The following is an 18,810-nucleotide window of genomic DNA, read 5'->3' as shown; positions in this document are numbered from 1 at the left end:
AGAAGATGGTCACCTTCTGGCAAGTAAAGTGTTATCTGCCACTTACCAATCCTGAGTTTCCTTGCCCTTAAATACCTTTTGCTTTAAATATAGCACAAGCCCGTAAAACAAATTCAAAAGGACTACAGGAAGTGTTTGTATAGGGAAAAAAATAGTAAAACACATGCTGCAGAAGAAAGAACTGCACAGGACGTCTTTACTGAAGGGTGTTTTACGTTAAAAGCACATTACCAGTGTGACACGATAATATTTTGCGTTAGGAGATCTGCAGATAGTCCTACCCCTGCCTCTCACTACAGGTGCGGAAACCAAGCTGAGACCTGTAGAGGTGGCTGCAGGGAACAGAAATGGCTGCAGCCTCTGAGCTGCATCTGGCTGAAACAAATCAAGAGTACGGAGGAGTGTGCTATGATCACAGGGAGGGCCCTAAGACAGGCCACCGGAGGGGGAACTGCCAGGACAAGAACATTATGTAAACTTCCAGATCAGACACAAACCCAAGAAACTGTAGCAAAACATGCATATACTCTTGAATTGATGTTGCCTTTCTCTTAAATAATTGAACTGAAACTACACTTAAACAAATACAAAAAACCCACAGTGACTAATTACACTCCGATCATTATATTGGTTACGCTATGAAAGAAAAAAGTAATATATATGGTGCTCTGTACAAGTTACATACAATCAGATTACCTGAGGAATGACACCTAAGACTGTGTCACCACAAGCACACACAGGTAAAGGCTTCTCAAATTGGTCCAGGACTGACAAAGGTCCCCGAGGCCTCGTACTGCAGACACTATTTGGTACCAGATGACTCAACAGAAGCAGCAACACAGAGTGTCCTTTCCAGAACTACAACTTACTTTAAAAGACCCTATTACTGTACCCAGAGTGCTCCTTTATACCTGAGACCCTACTAAGGCTTTAGTCCAGATGCTCTCCCACACCCAAGAGCTCTGCAAAAAAGGTGATGGATGCATTTTCTTTCAGCATTTTAACACTGACTGCCTTTCAGTTTAGCTAAGAATGAGAATGGAGGAAATGAAGTGTTGGATTCACCTCCTCTAGCTCATTCAAGATTTTGTATCCTTCACTATTCTCTTTAAAAATGAATACTCCAATATTTTCATCTTATTTCATTCTTTACAAGCAGGAGTTTGATTAGGAAATGCACCAGCACTCTCTCGGCCCTAATTAAAGGGTAGGTAATACAACAAAAAGATGGTAATGCCACATGAATTCAATCCAGCCTGCATCATTTGTTCATAACTTTCATTCACAGAAATGAGACTACTACTTTCCTTCCACAACTCTGTCAGGCTCCCCATGGAAATTACTCTCACCCACTCTCTTGTCAAGCGCAAAACATACAACTCTGCTAATGAAAAACTGCTAGCAGAAGCAACAAGCACATCTCAGCTAACTAATCCATGGGATGTTCAGATCTGGAAACATAAACTTTCCTCCCTAATAAGGGTGCGCTGATCGCCATCAGATTGATGCCAGGATGCCTTGGAGTGCAATCAATACAAAGCAAATAAATTATTAATTGCACCAAGTAATTAAATTTATCAAATCCAAATAAAAATAACTGATATTTTATGGAACTGCTTCCAAAGCTGAACCTCTGAAGGGACAGTATTGATCACAGGAGGACAGACAGATGTTTCACACATTCAAGCCAATGAGGTCTGGGTTTGCATTAATGACAGGGAAGGAACAGAGCCAACAGCCTCTGATGCAGAGTAAACAGGCAGCGTGCTTGGCCATTTAATTGAGGGTCAGATCAAATATGGAGAATAAACATGTCTAAACACATACATGCAACCCCATCTTCCTCTAGAAGTATCATTCACCTTGGAGCTGTAGTAAGCACTCAGTTCCCACTCCAAGGAAAAAAAAAAAAGGGAAGAATTCACACACACACACATTCCCCCCACAACCACAGTAAATTCTTGTTCATCAATCAGTGCTAAAAAAATGCTCAGCAGGCTAGTAAATATTTAAAAGCTGGCAAGTGTGAATATTTAAACCAATGGGTACTAAAGCTATACTTGTATTTTTCCTTCCTCTACTTTTTTAATTGGTCCAACTGGCAAATTGTCTACAAGATCCCAGTTAGCAGATGGAGTCGGGCTGCTGGCTGGAAGCCTTTTCTGAGGGGAGGCGGCCGGCTCTGAATGACTGAGCTGGAGCATCCTTCAAGTCCTTTCTGCGGACTGAGATCTCTACAAACTCCTTTTCATCCTGGAGTTTTGTTTTGTTACCAGATGAGACATCACTCAATCGACTCTCTTCCAGTTCCTTTGTTTCCAAACCCATGACAACAGAGCAAGGACACAGACTTACACATCCACATGCAGGAGTGGGGACAAACATCCACCCTTTTCCATCTATCGCCTTCCTTCTTAAAAGCACTGCTGCTGCAATTCAACAGCATTAACAAAATCATAACTTAACAATTCGCAGATAAGGCCAAGAGAGAAGATGAGCAACTTAAACACACTGAAGAGATGTTAAGTATGCCAAAGTCAAGTGCTCTGAACACAATAAAGTCAAAGACAAAGGTTAAACTTAAAAGAAAGCTGAACATGACATGGTACAGAAACACTGCAGTAAATTTAAAACAAGCTCAGCTCTGTACTACAGAAGCAACACGATGCCTAGATCACAAAAGTGCAGTTATTATTGGTTTGTCTGGGTCCTGGAAAAGATTTAAGTTCAACAGCTCCCATTTTCCTTTCCTTCAGGCAGGTCCTCAGTAAAGCTTTCCTTCCTCATAGCTCCCTGCTTTCCCTTTAGTCCTTTCCTCTCCTTTCCCTGTACAAATTCCATACCCATCTCTCGTTTCCTCTGGCTCTTTGGCTGGCTGTCCTCCCAGCTGAGCAGACCTGGTATAACAGGAAGTTTTCTAGAAGTGACACTTTGGATTAATAATACATTCTGGTGTTATTTTCATAACACTGTTTTACCAACAGCAAAGGGAAAAAGTCTAAAATTCCTTTTCAAGAAACTCATGAAAGGCTTACCCCCTTCCAAAACATCTGCTACTGCATCCTGTTCTCAGTGGCACCAAGGCAATACACTGCCTTGAATTAAGAGGAAGCTTTTCATAATGCCCAGCTTTCTACTGCCTTAGAGAAATTTGCAGTCTGTGCTGTTGGGAGGCAGAGGGGAAATTCCATGCAGAGCAAGGGCACGAGGGCTGTGGCCTTCTTTGCCTGTGGCCACAGCCCATGGAGAACAATGGGAGACTGAAGCCATTGTGATAGAAGGCAGCTTGTCGAACTCACTGGAGAAGATTACTCTTCAGCGTCTGCTGAAGGAGAAACTTTCGGTTATGAAGAATAATGGCCGTAAGTGACCATTAATCCTAGGGGAGAAAAAAAAGTCTTCAAATTCAGCCTGTGCATAAGATTGTGTAAGCTTTAACGACAGGGGAAATTTGAAAAGCCAGGGCTATTGTCATAATATCTACTGGGAACAAATTAAGTTGAATACAGATTGCTAACTTTTTCTTCAAGGACTCATTTCTATAAATTAATTTTAACTCGACTTTTCAGACTAATTGTAAATCCTCAGGAGAAAAAAAAAATATCTCTAATCAAAGAGTAAGTGCGATTATCCTGGGGATGACATGGTACATTTTTCACACGTGACAGAGGTTGAGACCCCGATCTCAGTGCAAAATCCAACTTTGCCTAAGTACGAAGGTGTAAAGTGCGGTAGCAAAGTACAAAATAAAAGGACAATAGAAGCCTTTAGGTGAGGAACCCTTTAGGTTCTCAGACAAAAGAACTTACTGCAGGATGCCACAAGCATTTAGAAATCATTTTCCAATGTGCTCAGGGCAAAACATCTTACGCTGGATGTTGCCAGAGTACAAGTTTCCAGCACAGTATGCCAATTTCTCACTTAGTCCTGTCCGGCTCCCATCCTTATCGATTCCACATCACTGGCGTGTAGAGGGTTTGCCATACAAATCCCACAAGTAAAATAATTTGGATTAGCATGGATTGTCAACTCTATACCACTTAGCACTCCAGCATCTCTCACCAGTTCAAAAAGCCTGTACTGACCTCATGTAATTAATTCTCCCCATCACCTATATGTGAAGCAAGTAAGTCTATTAGCTCCCATTTTAAAACCAGGGAAGACTTCAATAAGGAAGCCAGGTGACTGACTGAAAACCACAAATGAATTAATTTTGCTGGGTTGGAGGCAGGTTTCACATTTCCAAGCAACAAAGTGTTGGTTTTTTACCTAGATCAGTGATTTGCAATCTTTTTCAATCTGCAAACCACTGGTACTTCTAATAACAGTATTTCTCTCCTTAAAAATTTCAAGCAGAGCATGGGAAGTTGCTCTAGGTCATCTCAGGAGCGCAGATACTGCAGGCTGAAAGTTGCTGAATCAGACTGCCATGCCTCAGCTTATCACTGCTTTTTGTGAGCATTAAAGAGAACAGGGAGAAGCATGTAGCACCCATCTTCACAAAGGCTGTGATTTGAATTGCCTGTTTGGCACATGAAAAGGCTGCTGGCTTTGCCAGATGGTTCCATCACTGACAGGTTATTGCTCAGCTTCTCTTCCAGGGGGGTAAAAAAAATAGAAAAGATCAACCATCACTTATTAGTTTTCAAAATCCAAATCAATCTCCATAAATTACTCTATTTATCTTAGTGCCGGAGAACACATCTGCCACGTCTCCATAAATCTCAACACATGCACTGCAGTCTTGCCTGTCACTTGCTGAGTTTTTTGACTTCCTCAAGGCTGCAGCCCCTCATTCAAACAGGTAGCCTGCAGATGGTGGCACTCATACACGAAAGGGGTCCCCCAGCAGTGACCTTGCTGAGGCATACTGCCCCTAATGTACACACGCACCCATATGTTGAAGCAGCATGATCTCAAACACATTTCCATTAACAGCCCTGGGGTGTTCCCAGCAAGATCTGAAACTATTCTGACATCAGAAAAAAATCCCATAAAACAGTCTTTTAACCTAGAAAATTACTATGCCAAGCAAGGGTGAGGTGCAAGGAACCTACTTCTCCACCTTTGCTGCAATAAAGCAACTAAGGATTATTTTATTTGGCTAGGGGGAAAAAAAAAAAAAGCACTTGTACTGGGCAAACAGGATTTTTCTATCAAAACTCCTCTGAAAACATTCAGTTGGCCAAGCAGGTTTAACGTACTTGATACCCCAAAACCTGTCACTAAGAGACAGGCGTCAAGCCTTGCTGATAAAACACCAAGAAAGTTCTTTTCTCAGGGATATCTGTGCAATAGAATGAACGAAAGGGCTTTTCCCAAAATATTTTCTGAAGATAATGGAAATAGGAAGGCTAAAAATGGTATGCATTTATGTATCTCTCTTTTTCCAAGTCACAACCTGAACATCGGTTCTTAAAAGCAACTCTCATCTGCTAACACATGTGCTCTCTGAGGCCTATTACATTTGGCTGCGAGCTCTGTTTGGACTAGACAGCTCCATTTGGGTCTGTCACGTGTGTCTAACAGCAGAACAGGCACACACCAGTAACAAACACCAGCCAGTTCAGGTGCCCCTGCAAGGCGATGAGCTGGCTTTCACAGAGCCAGCATTCCAGGTTTCTGAGTCTCCACATTTATGGAATTCCTTTCTTATTTTAGAGGCAAGAACTTGACTTTCTTTAGCTATAAAAGGAGAACAGATGAGGAGACAGACAGGCAGACTGAAAGACATTAACAGAAGTCCCAAGGGACCAGGACAACAGCCTACCCTCTGGCTTCGCAGCGTGACACCTGCAGATTTGAAGTCAGGAAACTTGATGCCAGCAGTCTCAGGAACAGCCTGAAAGAGATCGAAACAGGATGTGTTGATGGAGGAAAAACAAGATTTCATATAGAGACTATCTGAAGGGGGAAACACTGTTTCCTATGACAGAGAACCACCTGCCATGTTCACATGTCATTGCTGAGGCAAGAGGAAAATCTCAAGCAATAGGATTCAGTGGGAAAATCCCAAGCAATTCATTGAGAAAAATACTGCAGCTCAAGGTATCATTGGGGAGTTCAAGCATTTCTGGTTGGTTGGTTTAAATGCACTCCTCTACACAGAGCCTTACACCCATCCACACAAGCATAAACCCTAACCCTAAATGGTACTCCTTATATGAACATAGGCATATTTGCACAATATCATCCTTATCTACCTCAGGCCCATTTCACTGATCAAAACAGCCCAGGACTTCCCTAAATCTTGGCTTCTGACTGCAAGTCCTCTAAGGAATGAGCTGAGAAACCTCTGATCTGTACAGACATGAGCCCACTAATGAGGATGTAAGGACTGCACCCCTCCAGGAAAGCCTGCTGTTTATACACATTTTGCCATTTATCCACTCATTAGACAGTTTTCTTTCTTCCCCACTTCACATTTTAAGCATAGCAATACAAGGTGGCAAACGTCTAATGCTGATGCTAGACAGTATAGCATTTAGTTGCATTTCAACAAAATGGAAAAAAAAAATGCACTCCCTTAAAAATCTGTGCTGTTGAGCAAAGCACAAGGTGAACAAACTTTTAAATGATTAATCCAGGCTATCTGCAGGGCCCTGTGCACCGAATGGTGTGGGGTCCCCTGAATGGGTCAGCGACACTCACGATTGAAATCTAAGAATAGCCACAATCTCTGCAAACGCATGCTCAGTCATGCTTCTCCAAAAGGAAGAGTCACCACAAATCTCCCGATTTCTTTGGAGACAGTGTTCGCCTTGCTGCTCCCATACTTCTCTGCAGAGGCTCTGCAGCTTGCTCTTTGTTCGTTCCAGACAGAGCTGAAACAACCCAGGGCTGCCCCAAGATTGTAAGAGATGCTGACAGTGACTCAATTCCTCAAGTTCCCTGCCAATGACTCTCACATCTCTGTCAGCTACCTCTATGTCTTGGTCTTGAGGTGGCACCTTGTAAACCACTCTGCATGGCCAGGCATTAAGATTTTTTTCAGTTATCTGTGGTCAATCCACTAAACAGAGTCCCCAGGAAGAGATTTCTAAACATGACCATGATAGAAAAAGTATTTTCTAACTACCAACAGGGCTCATGAACTTGTAGGGAACCCTTTGATCTTTAGTAGGATGTAGCCTCCCTGCTTGCATTATTAGAGACAAAGGCGGCTGCAATCAAAACCCAATCCTCTCTGCTTCCTTTGGATGAAGGCTGGCTTTCAGACTCCCCGAACTCTGCCCCCCAGCCTGTTGCTGAACACCCTGACACAAGCAGGGAGGGTAAATCAGCACTGTTGGCTTAGCCGAGACAACTCTGACTGCACTCAGCGCATAAGCAATTAAATGGGTTCTTTTGCCTTGCGTGCCTGTACATGCTGTAAACGCTTCAACCTCAATTGACTCTTTGGTAAATGATTTTCCTTTGTTGAAATGATGCTGATGCAGCTCCCGATTCAAATTCTTAGTTAAAATGCAATTTTTTTCTTAACATTTCCCGGCTATAGTTGGTAATTGACTCCTAATGGACTCCGTCATGGTTGAAATGATGCTAGTGCAACAACAGAAACTGCTTCTCTGCCCACCCTGGTGCGCCTGTGCACTATGTGCCTGCAGACAGGCACCAGCCAACAGGCAATACTTAGGGCTGGACTCCCTCACCTTGGCATCCTCAGCATCTTTCCAGCCCCATTTTCCATCACCACCCTTTTTTCATTATCACCAACAAGGAGCTGATTTCTTTAGAGGGAGATATGCCAGCCATGGCTGAGCTTTACCAGATCAACTCTCAAGGGAATTCAATGTACAAGGTGCCCAGTGATATTATATTAATTACACAGAGGGACGGGGGGGGGGACTCAAAACAGTGTTTTAAGGAAGCGGTGGTTATTAGGCACACTTCATCAAGCAATAACTGCCTAGCATTCACTACTTCTCTCCCCTCCCTGCACAGACCCTTTTGGAGGACAATGACACAAGCGCTCTCTGTTCACAAGGCGGAGGGACAGGAATTCCCAGGCATACACTGGAAACATCTGAGATTTTGTAACAGCCCTTTCCTACTGAAGGTGTTGAATTTAGTTCAGTCAACGCTGTCCTCTTTCCAGAAAGGGAAATTGAGGTAACATCAAATGTGAATTGAAACCTGTATTCTAGGCTCCTTAGACTTCAGCTCAGGGAGAAATAAGAAGCAATAGCTCCCAGAATACAAGAGTCCCCCAGCAGGGCTGCTCTGATCACAGTTGAGGATCAGGAGAGGGGCAGGTACAGAGTTTGGGGAGATGCTGCTCAGACCCAGGAGTGAGGAAGGAAAGGGAAACCTGGACTAGAAAAAGGCGGCAGGTGAAAGACAATGCACTTGTGGGACAGCCCTGCACAGCAGTACAGAATACACTTGGGAGAAGCAGGGGGACAGATGCTTCTCCCTGCCATGAATGGCTGGAATAATTTCATCCCATTTCTCAGGAAAGGAAAGGGAAACAGGACTTAAACCAGCATTTTTCAAATGGGAGAGAGACAGAGAGCACACCAGAGGACTCTGACAATGGCTGCCTTAGACCAATCTGCCTTCCAAAAGATGTAACTGAAAAAGCATCTACCAGAAGGCAGCCAGCAGCTACTCCCCCCCAAAAGAGCTGATGGCCTGATCCCAGTAGGATTGCTGAAGGAAACACGTTACCCAGCCAGACCATAAGCAGGAGAAAGAAAAAAGAAAAGAAAATAAAAAGAAAAAAGAGAGAAATGTTTACAGGCTTCTCTGTCTCCTTCTTCTGTGGCAGCTTCTTCTTGGGAGCCTTGCGCTCAGCACGTCTCTGCTCTGTGGTGGTGTCAGCAGCTGTGATGAGCTTCTGCAGGTCTTGGGTTCTCTTTTCTCTCTCTTTCTTTCTGGTTTCGATTTTGCGGAGCTCCTGGATGAGGTATTCTTCTTCTGCCACCTGCAGACCAGAGCACGTAAATGCAATCAGAGCAGCAGAGGAGAGCCAGCAAGGCAAGGGGGCCATCTACTGATAACAGCTCTGCTCCGGGCCAGCCTGGGAATGGCTTTAAGCTCCTCTGCCTAATATCTTGGATTTGCAGAGCACATTATGCTCCATAGCCTTACCCTGCATCCATGGCAATGCCAGTCTACAAACTGGCAGGTACTGTATCACAACATCCATGATGCACCCTTCAGCAACACCCATAAATGATTAATCTGACCTCCAGAGACCAAGAGCACAGACAGATAAAAAAAGCCCAAATATACTGTAGTTGCAAATGCAGTGCTGTGAAAAGCTGGCTCCCCTTCCCAGACATAGCACATAGAACCTAAAGCAGCTATGCCTAGTATCAGCACACCTGCCAATGTGGGAAGGACAAGCAGAGTCGTTACACTTATGAACTTGTCATTAGAGGGAACTACTAACAGAAAAGGATGCTGTCCCCCAGCCTTTGGGGAATGCACATTTCCTTAACCTCTGAACCCCGGGACCGTTACACAGCTTCAACAAAGAGGAGAACTAAACATGCAGATTTACAGTCTGATGTTTTCTGGCAAGATTTTTACTCTCAAGGAAATAATTCTCTCCCCATGGGACTCAGGGACTCATAAGGACATTGATCTTAGGATTTGCTCTCTTCAGAGGACTAGTACTGTAAGTGTCACAGGGAAGGTGTTGGCAGTTACCAGAGACCATAACTCTGCTCACTTAGCCCTCTCTCCTGTATAGTCAAATTTCTCAGTCATTGTCCTTTTGTACCCCTTAAAAATGACATGAACTCAAAAAACAAAAGCAGTACTTATGTGTTGCTCTTTTCTTGTCCAGTCTTTTTTCCCCTTTCCCACCCTCTGGCCTATTTCATCCACCAACTGGTTCAACTTATCATAAATCTTTTGGATCAGCGATGCTCTTTTACCCAAGTTACCTGCTCTGGTGTCCTATTGTACAGCCGTTCCAGTTGTTCCTTCCTTCTCCTCTCATGGCCAGCATCGAAGACTGGAATTTTCAGGTCCGTGCCTGGAGCTGCACGAATATTAGCCAGCTTGGCACAGATGTGATAATACCGTTCCTTCAGGTCCTCCACTGATCTTTTCTGTGGAAGACATCACAGAAGGACAACATTATAGAAGAACCAAGCAAAACCTTATGCAGTAGCCAGCTAAGGACCACTGGCTGAAGGATGTCAGACAGGGTATAAGACACAGTGCCTGGGAGGAAGATCAGCAGGGAGCCTTGCCAGTCCCAGTGGAACCATGGGGAAGGAGGAGTTTCTCAGTGAACTGTGTGAATTAACTGTCACGGGTTCACAGCCACTGCTTTAAAAACACCCATCAGAGGGTCTAACAATACAGCCGAGGGTTAGAGACTATACAGCAGCAAAGCCCTCCCAGGTAAAAGGATGCAAGAATAGTCATCTCAAGAGGAGAAAACCTGCGAACAGAAAATTGTGACAAACATACAGGAGGCCTCCTCTGAGCTGCTCGAGACAATGGCCATTCAAGCCATAAGCAAGAAAGTATCAGCTGCAATAATCCATTGCCCCTCGTTACGTGGAGTCTGAGCTGCGTTGCTCTACTCCAAGCACCAAAGGTCTTTGGGCTGCCCAGCTAGGCAGAGTCTTATTATTTCACTTTGCTACAGGCTCTTCATGTGAGCATTTCAGAGGGCAACAAAAAGCTCCAGCATTTGGAGCTGTTCTGTAGGAGTCACATCATTCCCCTGTGTGACTGGAACCAGCAGTTACAGAAAATTTACGATCATGACATCAGGGTTGTATCTTCGTATCACTGATGGTCCCTGCTTCACAGCAGAGATGACAGAAACCTGCACCAGGTCAGACCACAAATCAGCAGCAGCACCAGGGAAAAATCTCAATCCCCAGGGACTGTTAGCAGATGCTTCTCCCAGGGCCTAGACTGGAATCCAAGACACTTAGCCTGCTCAGCTAAACAAACTCCCCAGCTGCCTCATCTTCAAGGAACAATGAGCTGTTCTCCTGGCAGAGGCAAACCTTCTAACTTTCTAATAAAACACAACAGGGAATGAGCACAAGTCACAGTGGATTTAATTACAAACAAAGCAAGCAGCAATGCCCTGTGCTGGAAATTCAATATTCCTTGCTGCCAATAATTCATTATTTTCCCCTAATTAAGTTGATATAAAGGGTAATTTGGTCTTTGCAGCACAGCAAGCCCTGCACGTGCCATAGCAGCAGGTTGCTAGCAGCACCTTGGCCCCTGGGACTCACCTTGAACTGCTGGTGATCATAACGGTCATGAATCACCACAAAGCGCAGATCAAAACGCCGAGCCAGGTCAAAGAGGTGGTCTGTCTCAGCTTTGGTCCACGCATCATCATGGAGATACATCTGGTACTCTTGCTCCGAGTAGACAGGTACCTGCACTGTCTATGCAGAGAAAAGAAAAACATGGTAGCTCTCTTGCAGCACTGCCCTTCTCACTGCCAGCTGGTAAGCGCTGAGATACTTGAGCCAAGAACAAGAGCAGTGCACGGACAGGAGGGAGCTGCCAGAACCCTGAGCAGTGGGTCCTGGTAGGAAACATGATGAGCAGGCTGAGGATTTGATAAGGAGTGATGTGTGATCTCAGGGCCACAAACATGACTTTCAGGGGAGCCTGCCAGGAGCTACTGCCTGGGAGGCTGAAACCTGTTTCAGGTGGCTGACACAGGCAGAGGTCAGCAATCCACATCCTGACAATAGGTTTCAAAATTATCAGGCTAACATGACAGTGAAACCAAGGTTCAGCCAGCCTTCCTGCATTCCTCCCATATAGCAGCACCAATACCTCGACATAAACTGCTCTGATAGTTGTCTCTTTACTTGGGTTGTGGCATGCTCACTTGTACAGGAAGAACGGGAAAGACAAGGAGCGGTAGCTCCTAAGCCTTTAGAACACTTGCTTTGATACACAACCCACTTATTTCATGTTTGGTGCAGACAGTGCCATGAAAATCTGAAAGGCTGTGTGCTGTACAATTGAGGGCCATAAACTTGGCAGACAACTTTGTTCCTCCCTTCCTCATTCACCCTTTCTCCAGCAGACCCACAGGGCCAAATGACTCTCAAGAGTGTCCCAGGTGCTTAAAAGGCCAAACCCACACCACTGTTCCCAGCTCTGCAAGGGCTCTGTCCAGAACTGCTCTGCAAGGGCTCTGTCCAGAACAGATCTCACCACTCCTGCAGCAAAACTTTGCTCAGCCTGAGGAGGTCCTACCTCCACAAGAAAACATTGTGTGCACACAAGCAACACACATGCTTCAACACCTCTGTGCCCTCCTGAGCCCTACACCAGAAAAGCCATCCTCATGAACTTCATGCAGCTCAGAGAGGCGTTTCTGAGCCTCCAAAGAACAGCCTCTATAGGTCTACTGCCCTTCCTCCAACACTTAGACACAGAAGCTTAAAGGTGAAGCGTATCACTTGGGGATGCACTGCACCTCAACCTTCAAGTACCACTTCCACCAGGAGAAAAGCCATCCTATTAGACACTGTAAGGATGTCCATGTACATCATGGAAAAAAAAAATTTCTAGAGTAGCATATATACATGAAAAGAGCCAGCAAGGCCCTCTGTGGTGGATGCAAGAAAAGGTGGCAGAGGCCTGATCAGAGAAGAGAATGGGACAAGAGCAAAGGGCAGTCCCCAAAACAATTCCTCAGCCCCACTCATGGCTGCTCAGGTGAGAACTGCTGAGAAGTGAAAAGGTGGGAACTCAGATCGAAAGCTTGAGCCAACCATGGGATGACTAAAAGTTCAAATGCAACATAGCCACGAAAATGCAAATATGACCCCCAGAGAGGGATTTCCAGCAGAAACTAGCAGGGTTTCAATTGCACAACAAGACCTTGACAGGAATACCAACTACAACTCTACTGATCCCTGTTCGGGAAAGATGAACTGAAATGGGAACAAGTACAATGGGGTGGGGAGCTTGTCTTCCCACAGCAGTTTGGAAGAGAAAGGAGCCTAGCAAAGGAAGTCTGAAAGGGAATCTGACTGCAGGCATGAAGTATACTAGGTGGAATGAATGGAATACCCACAGGAAGAAATGAACAACTGAAATAAGGACAAAGAAATTGGCTTGCAAAGAAATGCCAATTTAACATGGAAAATTTAACATGGAAATGAGAAATGGAGCAGAGAGAGTCTGGAACAGCTTCCCAAGGAAGCACGAAGGCAGGAAGATCCAAGTAATTTTCAAAAGGAACTTAATCAGTTTATGAAAGGGACTGGATGGTGCAGGACCTGAAAGAGCCAAGAAGAGAATTCAATGGCTCAGAAACCCCTCTCAGTCCTACATTTCACACTATAAACTCACACAATGATGGGCATTAAATTAGCTGAAACTGCTCAGGAAAGATCCTGGAGCCATGAGACAGTTCTGTGAAAACATCAGCACAATGCCTAGTAGTGGTGAAAAGACAAACTGAACAGTAAAAATTATCAGGGAAATAATGAGAAATACAGCCGATGTACAAACCCACCATGCTTCCCTAAGTGAAACACTCACTCCTAGTCCACCTGTTTCAACAAAAAGATATTTGAGAACAAAAGGGTGAGACAGGGCACAGAAGGGCAGATGTACGTCAAATTACAGAAAACACAGTACATAGCAAGGACAATTTACTATGTCGTGTAACACAAGATCTCAGAGGCACCAAATGAAACCCCAAGGCAGCAGTATAAAATGAACAGAAGAAAGCACCTTCAGGTTAATTTTGTATGGTGTGCAAAGAACTCATTACTAGGGGATATTCACAAAGCAGCTTTCTGCCCTAAACATGCAAGAATTATTAAACACAAATTCCAAGTCAAGAAATCCTTAAACCAAAGACCACCAGAAGCTAGGAAAAAATGCTCTATATTTGCCTCGTTTTCATGCTCTTTCTCTAAGCCTTTACTAATGGCAGCCAGAAACAGAATATCAGCTGAGAGAGGCTGTTGCTCTGACACCACCGAAGCTGCTTTATATTCCTATTTCACACTCTGGATCAAGGCTCAGTGTACACTGTGAAACCTAAGTTTACATTTTGGATCTCACAACGAAGAGGAGGGATTTGGTTTGGAGACTGGAAGCACAGAGAAAAGGCAAAGCAACTGAGCAGTAACACAGGAGCCGGGTTAAAGAGCTTGAGCGACCAGTAGGACCAACTACACGGGAAAATGTGCTCAGGCCAAGGGGAGCAAGAGATTCGGGCAGAGGCATTAAGCATGTGAGAAGGAACCCACACAAGAGTCTGGAAAAGTAAATAAGTCCTCTGACATAGCAAACACCTGCAAAACAGTATCATCAGTGCCTTCTACGCTCTCAACCACAGGTCCACAAGGGTAACAACTTGCTCCTAATGTTATATAATTGTGCATGTGCAGATGGCAGAGGTCTGTACCACTAATCTAAAGGTTGCAGCCTTGCTGAAGGCTCTTCTGTCTGTCAATTCACGGTACATGATAAAGTTAAGGAAACGAGAATCATACAATTACAACACCCATGTGTGGCCCCCTCTGATAAACTCGGTTGAACTCAGCCAAAACCTGCTACAGCAGTAGAGTCAAGACAATTACACTCCCAAAGTTTCACTCAGACAGCTAGGTAGGTGCCTTGACTGAGTCATGCTTCAGACTTCCACCCTAGACATCAGAGAAGAGATACCACAGGAGGCTCTTACCAATGTTCCAGCAAGAGGAAAAGCATCAGTCAGAGCCTGAGCCTTCTAACATATAAGGTCAACCAACCACTTAACTCTGCAGGAAGCCAGGCTTTGTTAGAGCTGATGCTCTGTGGGTTACAAACTTTAAATGTTGTATACAGTCATATGCAAGCAGAGCTTTTGTGGAATCATGTTAGCACACATTTCCCCCCCCTTCAAATTTGCATCAGAAGGGGGTTAAATTACATTATGGAGGCACCCTAACTCTGCTCCTTCCTAACTTTGGAGGTCCTGACTTTGAAGTATAAATCTTCACGTAGTTTTCTTTGTGCATACACATGAAAGCCCCAACCACTCAAAGCAGATACATCTGGGACAAAAGACAGCAGGAGATTACAACAACACATTGTGACAATTTAATATAAGACGCAAAGAACAGGGTACTGCACCACACTGATACCACAGGAGCAATTTCAGAGGGAACGCAACGTAATTCAGCATCTGTACTGGAATCCGGCCAAGAGGCTGCGAGCCAGCTTTTTGGCCACGAAGCTCAAGCGATTTTTTTCATACTGGGCAAAATAAGAAGACTGATGACTTTAATGTCTTACTCAGAACAGAATATCTTTTACTACTCAGAGCCGGTAATCAGGGGGAAGATGTTGGTTAGGAACTGAATTAGATGGCAGACTGCCCCCTGACCAAACCAATGACTGCACACCTTGAACACAGGGGGCTCTAGCAAGCTCTGACCACATACAGAGCCCACTTAGCTTGAATGATCTGAAGACATTATAGTCTGCTGCAGGCCATGCTGCAATTTAAAATGCAATTGCCAAATCTAACTCAGCCTTCACGTGTTGAAAGAACCAACTTCCTGTCTGGACATTCAAGAAGCTGACTGAAGGGTATTTTCCAGCTGGTATTTATATGCTTTTGTTTGAAAGTGCTCCCACTTACTTTATTGAACCTGGCAAAAGGGTAGTCCTTCCCTTCCTCTGCTGCCCTCCTCCAGTGGTAGAACATCGCTCCATCTTTTCTCGCTGGGTTGGTGAAAGGCATCCACTTCCAAGGCCGGACTTTCTTGGACCCCAGTTTTGCTTTGACTGTTCGATAACCCTGAGTTGTATCACTTGGCAGCAGTGGAGGTGCATCCCTGTGGTGGAGAAAAGCACTGGCTGATGAGAAGCAAGAAGCAGCCCAGGACAAACCCAAAGAGATTTCAGACTCAGAGTGGGATCTGCCACCACAATGTTTAGGATGGGAAAATCTGAGTTTAAGCTTTATTTCAGGTTTTGCACTTCCCAGACTGCAATGCTTCCCACATCAAAGGGCAGAATACACAGCACAGATGGGTTTGAACAGAATCGTCTGGAAAGCAAACTATGCAAGAGACCTCTGGGGCAAGGGCACAATCCATAACAAACTAAATACAGGCTGCAGCAGAACTCTTTTTGCAGAAATAAAAGCAGGTGCTATTCCCAGTTGCAAATAAAAGAGAATTAGACACAGAAGGGTAAGAACACTGCCTTGTCTGCACTAGACTATTGTGCCTGTACCTAATTCATCTCCTACACAGAGCAAACCCCTCAAATTTAGAAGAGAGAAGATAGACACTGTCCATGACTGCCTAAGAGAGAAGGGCACAAGCATGGGCCAAGCACAAAGGGGAATCAACCTGGGAAGTGAGACTGCCTGTGGTTTCATAAGGATGCTGCCCTGCCACCAAAAGCCCAGGCTACCCCACAACCTGCACAGATGACCGTAAGCTCTTACTTTTTGTCAGAGTAGAGGAGTGCATAAACTTCTCGGTGCATCCCTTCTGGCCTCTTAAACGTCAATGTCTCTGAAGATTTCTTGGATTTTTTCTGAAAAAAAGAATTGCATTTTAGATTCAAAAGTAGCAATCCCTGAGGGAACATTAAGCTACATAACCTGGTGCCCTGAAATGGTTTTCACTTTTATCTGGTTTTAGACACCTTGAATTTCTCCAGGAAAGTGTCTGTTCCTGGTGGAAGACACTGACAGACAAAATGTGCCCACTTTCAGTGATAGCACTCACCAGTACTCAGACACCTGCTGTTGCTGATAACGCACACTTATATTCCAAGTTGAACATCTGGCTGTAGTTTTCTGGGGCTGGTGCACTAAGCCTTTTTTACTAGGTAAGCACTGTCCTCACATGAAGGTATTAATGCATTTAAGTGATTCTCTACATTTTAGAGAAGATATTTCTTATTGTTTTCCCACCCTCTCAGTTTTTGTCACTTTGTTCTGCAGCAACTTCAGTTTTTACCAGCTGTGATCAAGCACTTACAGTAGCCCCGTGTCAAAACTACCAGTATCACCCAGAAAAGTAACCCCCCGTTCCCGCCTCTGCTCTCCCATTTATACAGCAAAGAATTTTTTTTTTAATGTAGTTTCTTCATACTAGGAATTCAGTGTAGATGACTCAATCTGGCCCCTAAAACCTTGTTAGAACTGATGGTTTCCAAGACACAGTCCACCTCATATCACATATACAAGTTTATAAAGTAGTCAGCTTTGGATTCAGGTAGATATAGTAACAGCCACATTAACAATGTATACTTTATTTAAGCGGGCCAAGTTTACTGAGTAGTCCAGAGCATTTGGTCTAACTGTACCATCTTTAGAACTACTAGCCATGTCACCACTTTCAACTACTTGTTTGCCATATTGCTACCAACTTTTAAATCAGAATATTTTGCAGTAGTAAAAGTAACACTGTATCGTAAATTTTATTAAATCCGTAGTCACCTTTATCCAGCAAATTCAAAATCCCATTAAAAAAATAATAATCTATCAGCTTGCACTACAACTACTTTCCATAAAACTTCATGACAGACATTCATTATATTAGCACCTTTTCACTCCTAATCAAACACCTTTCTCCTAGAGTGTCCATCACTTTGCCCAGGAGCGATGTAAGGCCAATCGAGGCAGATACCCATGGGTCACCACACACCCTGTTTGAACACAGGCTTCTGGAATTCCCTCAGAGTTCCCAGATTTATTAAAAGTTAATATCAGCAGGCCAGAGATCAGCTCAGCCAGCTCTTTTAGGAGTTGAGAACAAATTACTTGGTCCTGCTGATTTAAATGTTTTTACGCCTAGTAATTTTTATTTTAACATTCTCAGTCACTAATGGACTGAAAAGTACTTCACGGTTCTCTTGTGATTTAAAGACATCAATCTGCTTCTTTTCTAATTGAGAACAGATCTATTTCCTGAGCAAGTGCTGCACTGTTCTTAGAAATTTTGCGCTCTCCACACGATAATGGCTTATACCTTTGGTTTGATTTAGTTTCTGTACTTTGTAGAAATTCAGAATGTTTCACTCACGGCCGCACTTCTGCACTCCTCCCGAAACCTCTCACTGCACCTCCCCTTCCTCTCTCTCTTCATTACAGTAAATTTGAGGAGAAACCCATCTTATTCTCTGCTCCAAAAGAGAGACAGCCAGTCACCAGGACTCGTTCAGCTCTCTGCTAGCTAACAGACAAACGCATCTACATCAAAGAACTCGCAACTCCAAACACTCAGTGGCACAACATCGCAGGCTGAATCCAGCCAAGGAGCTGCTCACCAGACACACTATTCACCAATACAGCTGATAACTGGTGATTTTAACACTTCAGCCTTTAAATTACTGAAACTCGTCAGTTTTCCATTACACCAATTATACTACGTGTCCTATCCCCAGCAAGGCAGTCATGAAACCACTGTGCTCCTCTTCAGAGACAAACATTTCAGTGGACACAAAGTCAGGAAGTACTTTCAGGGATGGGGTGGTTGCGTATGTTTGGTTTTGGTTTGGGTTTTTTTCCAAATACACAGGCTTTACTTCAAATCAGACCATCTCTGTACCAGAGCGCTCCTGGGGATTTCATCTTCCCTAGCTCATTTCCAAGCACCTCCACATCTTGTAAATACTTGTGAATTGACCTTCCCAATGCCTTGCAAAGCATGGGACAGCCAAGACCTTGCCCGATCTTAAAATACAAAAGGCAACAACATACCGTATCACACGGAATGCAGTACATGACAGCATATGTCCTTAACAGAGCTTACTAACTTGCCCACATTCCCACAGGCAACACATCCCAGTTCTCCCAAACCCCAGTCATGCACTGTCCCCGCACGGGAA

At 44.2% G+C, this 18,810-nt stretch overlaps 1 protein-coding gene across 3 annotated transcripts in view; it reads right to left on the bottom strand.

The window, feature by feature from the left end:
- DMAP1 (DNA methyltransferase 1 associated protein 1) overlaps positions 1 to 18,810 on the bottom strand; it is a 34,385-nt gene that overhangs the window by 14,290 nt on the left and 1,285 nt on the right. For all 3 annotated transcript variants that reach the window (XM_054834000.1, XM_054834001.1, XM_054834002.1), the window contains exons 3-8: positions 16,418 to 16,509; positions 15,602 to 15,797; positions 11,220 to 11,378; positions 9,897 to 10,064; positions 8,741 to 8,926; positions 5,771 to 5,842 (exon numbers count right to left, since the gene is read on the bottom strand). In XM_054834000.1, the coding sequence (XP_054689975.1) occupies positions 5,771 to 5,842; positions 8,741 to 8,926; positions 9,897 to 10,064; positions 11,220 to 11,378; positions 15,602 to 15,797; positions 16,418 to 16,509 (873 nt within the window). The remainder of the gene's footprint in view (positions 1 to 5,770; positions 5,843 to 8,740; positions 8,927 to 9,896; positions 10,065 to 11,219; positions 11,379 to 15,601; positions 15,798 to 16,417; positions 16,510 to 18,810) is intronic.

Source organism: Grus americana, chromosome 8 (genome assembly GCF_028858705.1).
Source record: "Grus americana isolate bGruAme1 chromosome 8, bGruAme1.mat, whole genome shotgun sequence".
In the NCBI taxonomy this organism is placed as follows: Eukaryota; Metazoa; Chordata; class Aves; order Gruiformes; family Gruidae; genus Grus; species Grus americana.
This window is presented reverse-complemented; position numbering and strand designations above follow the sequence as displayed.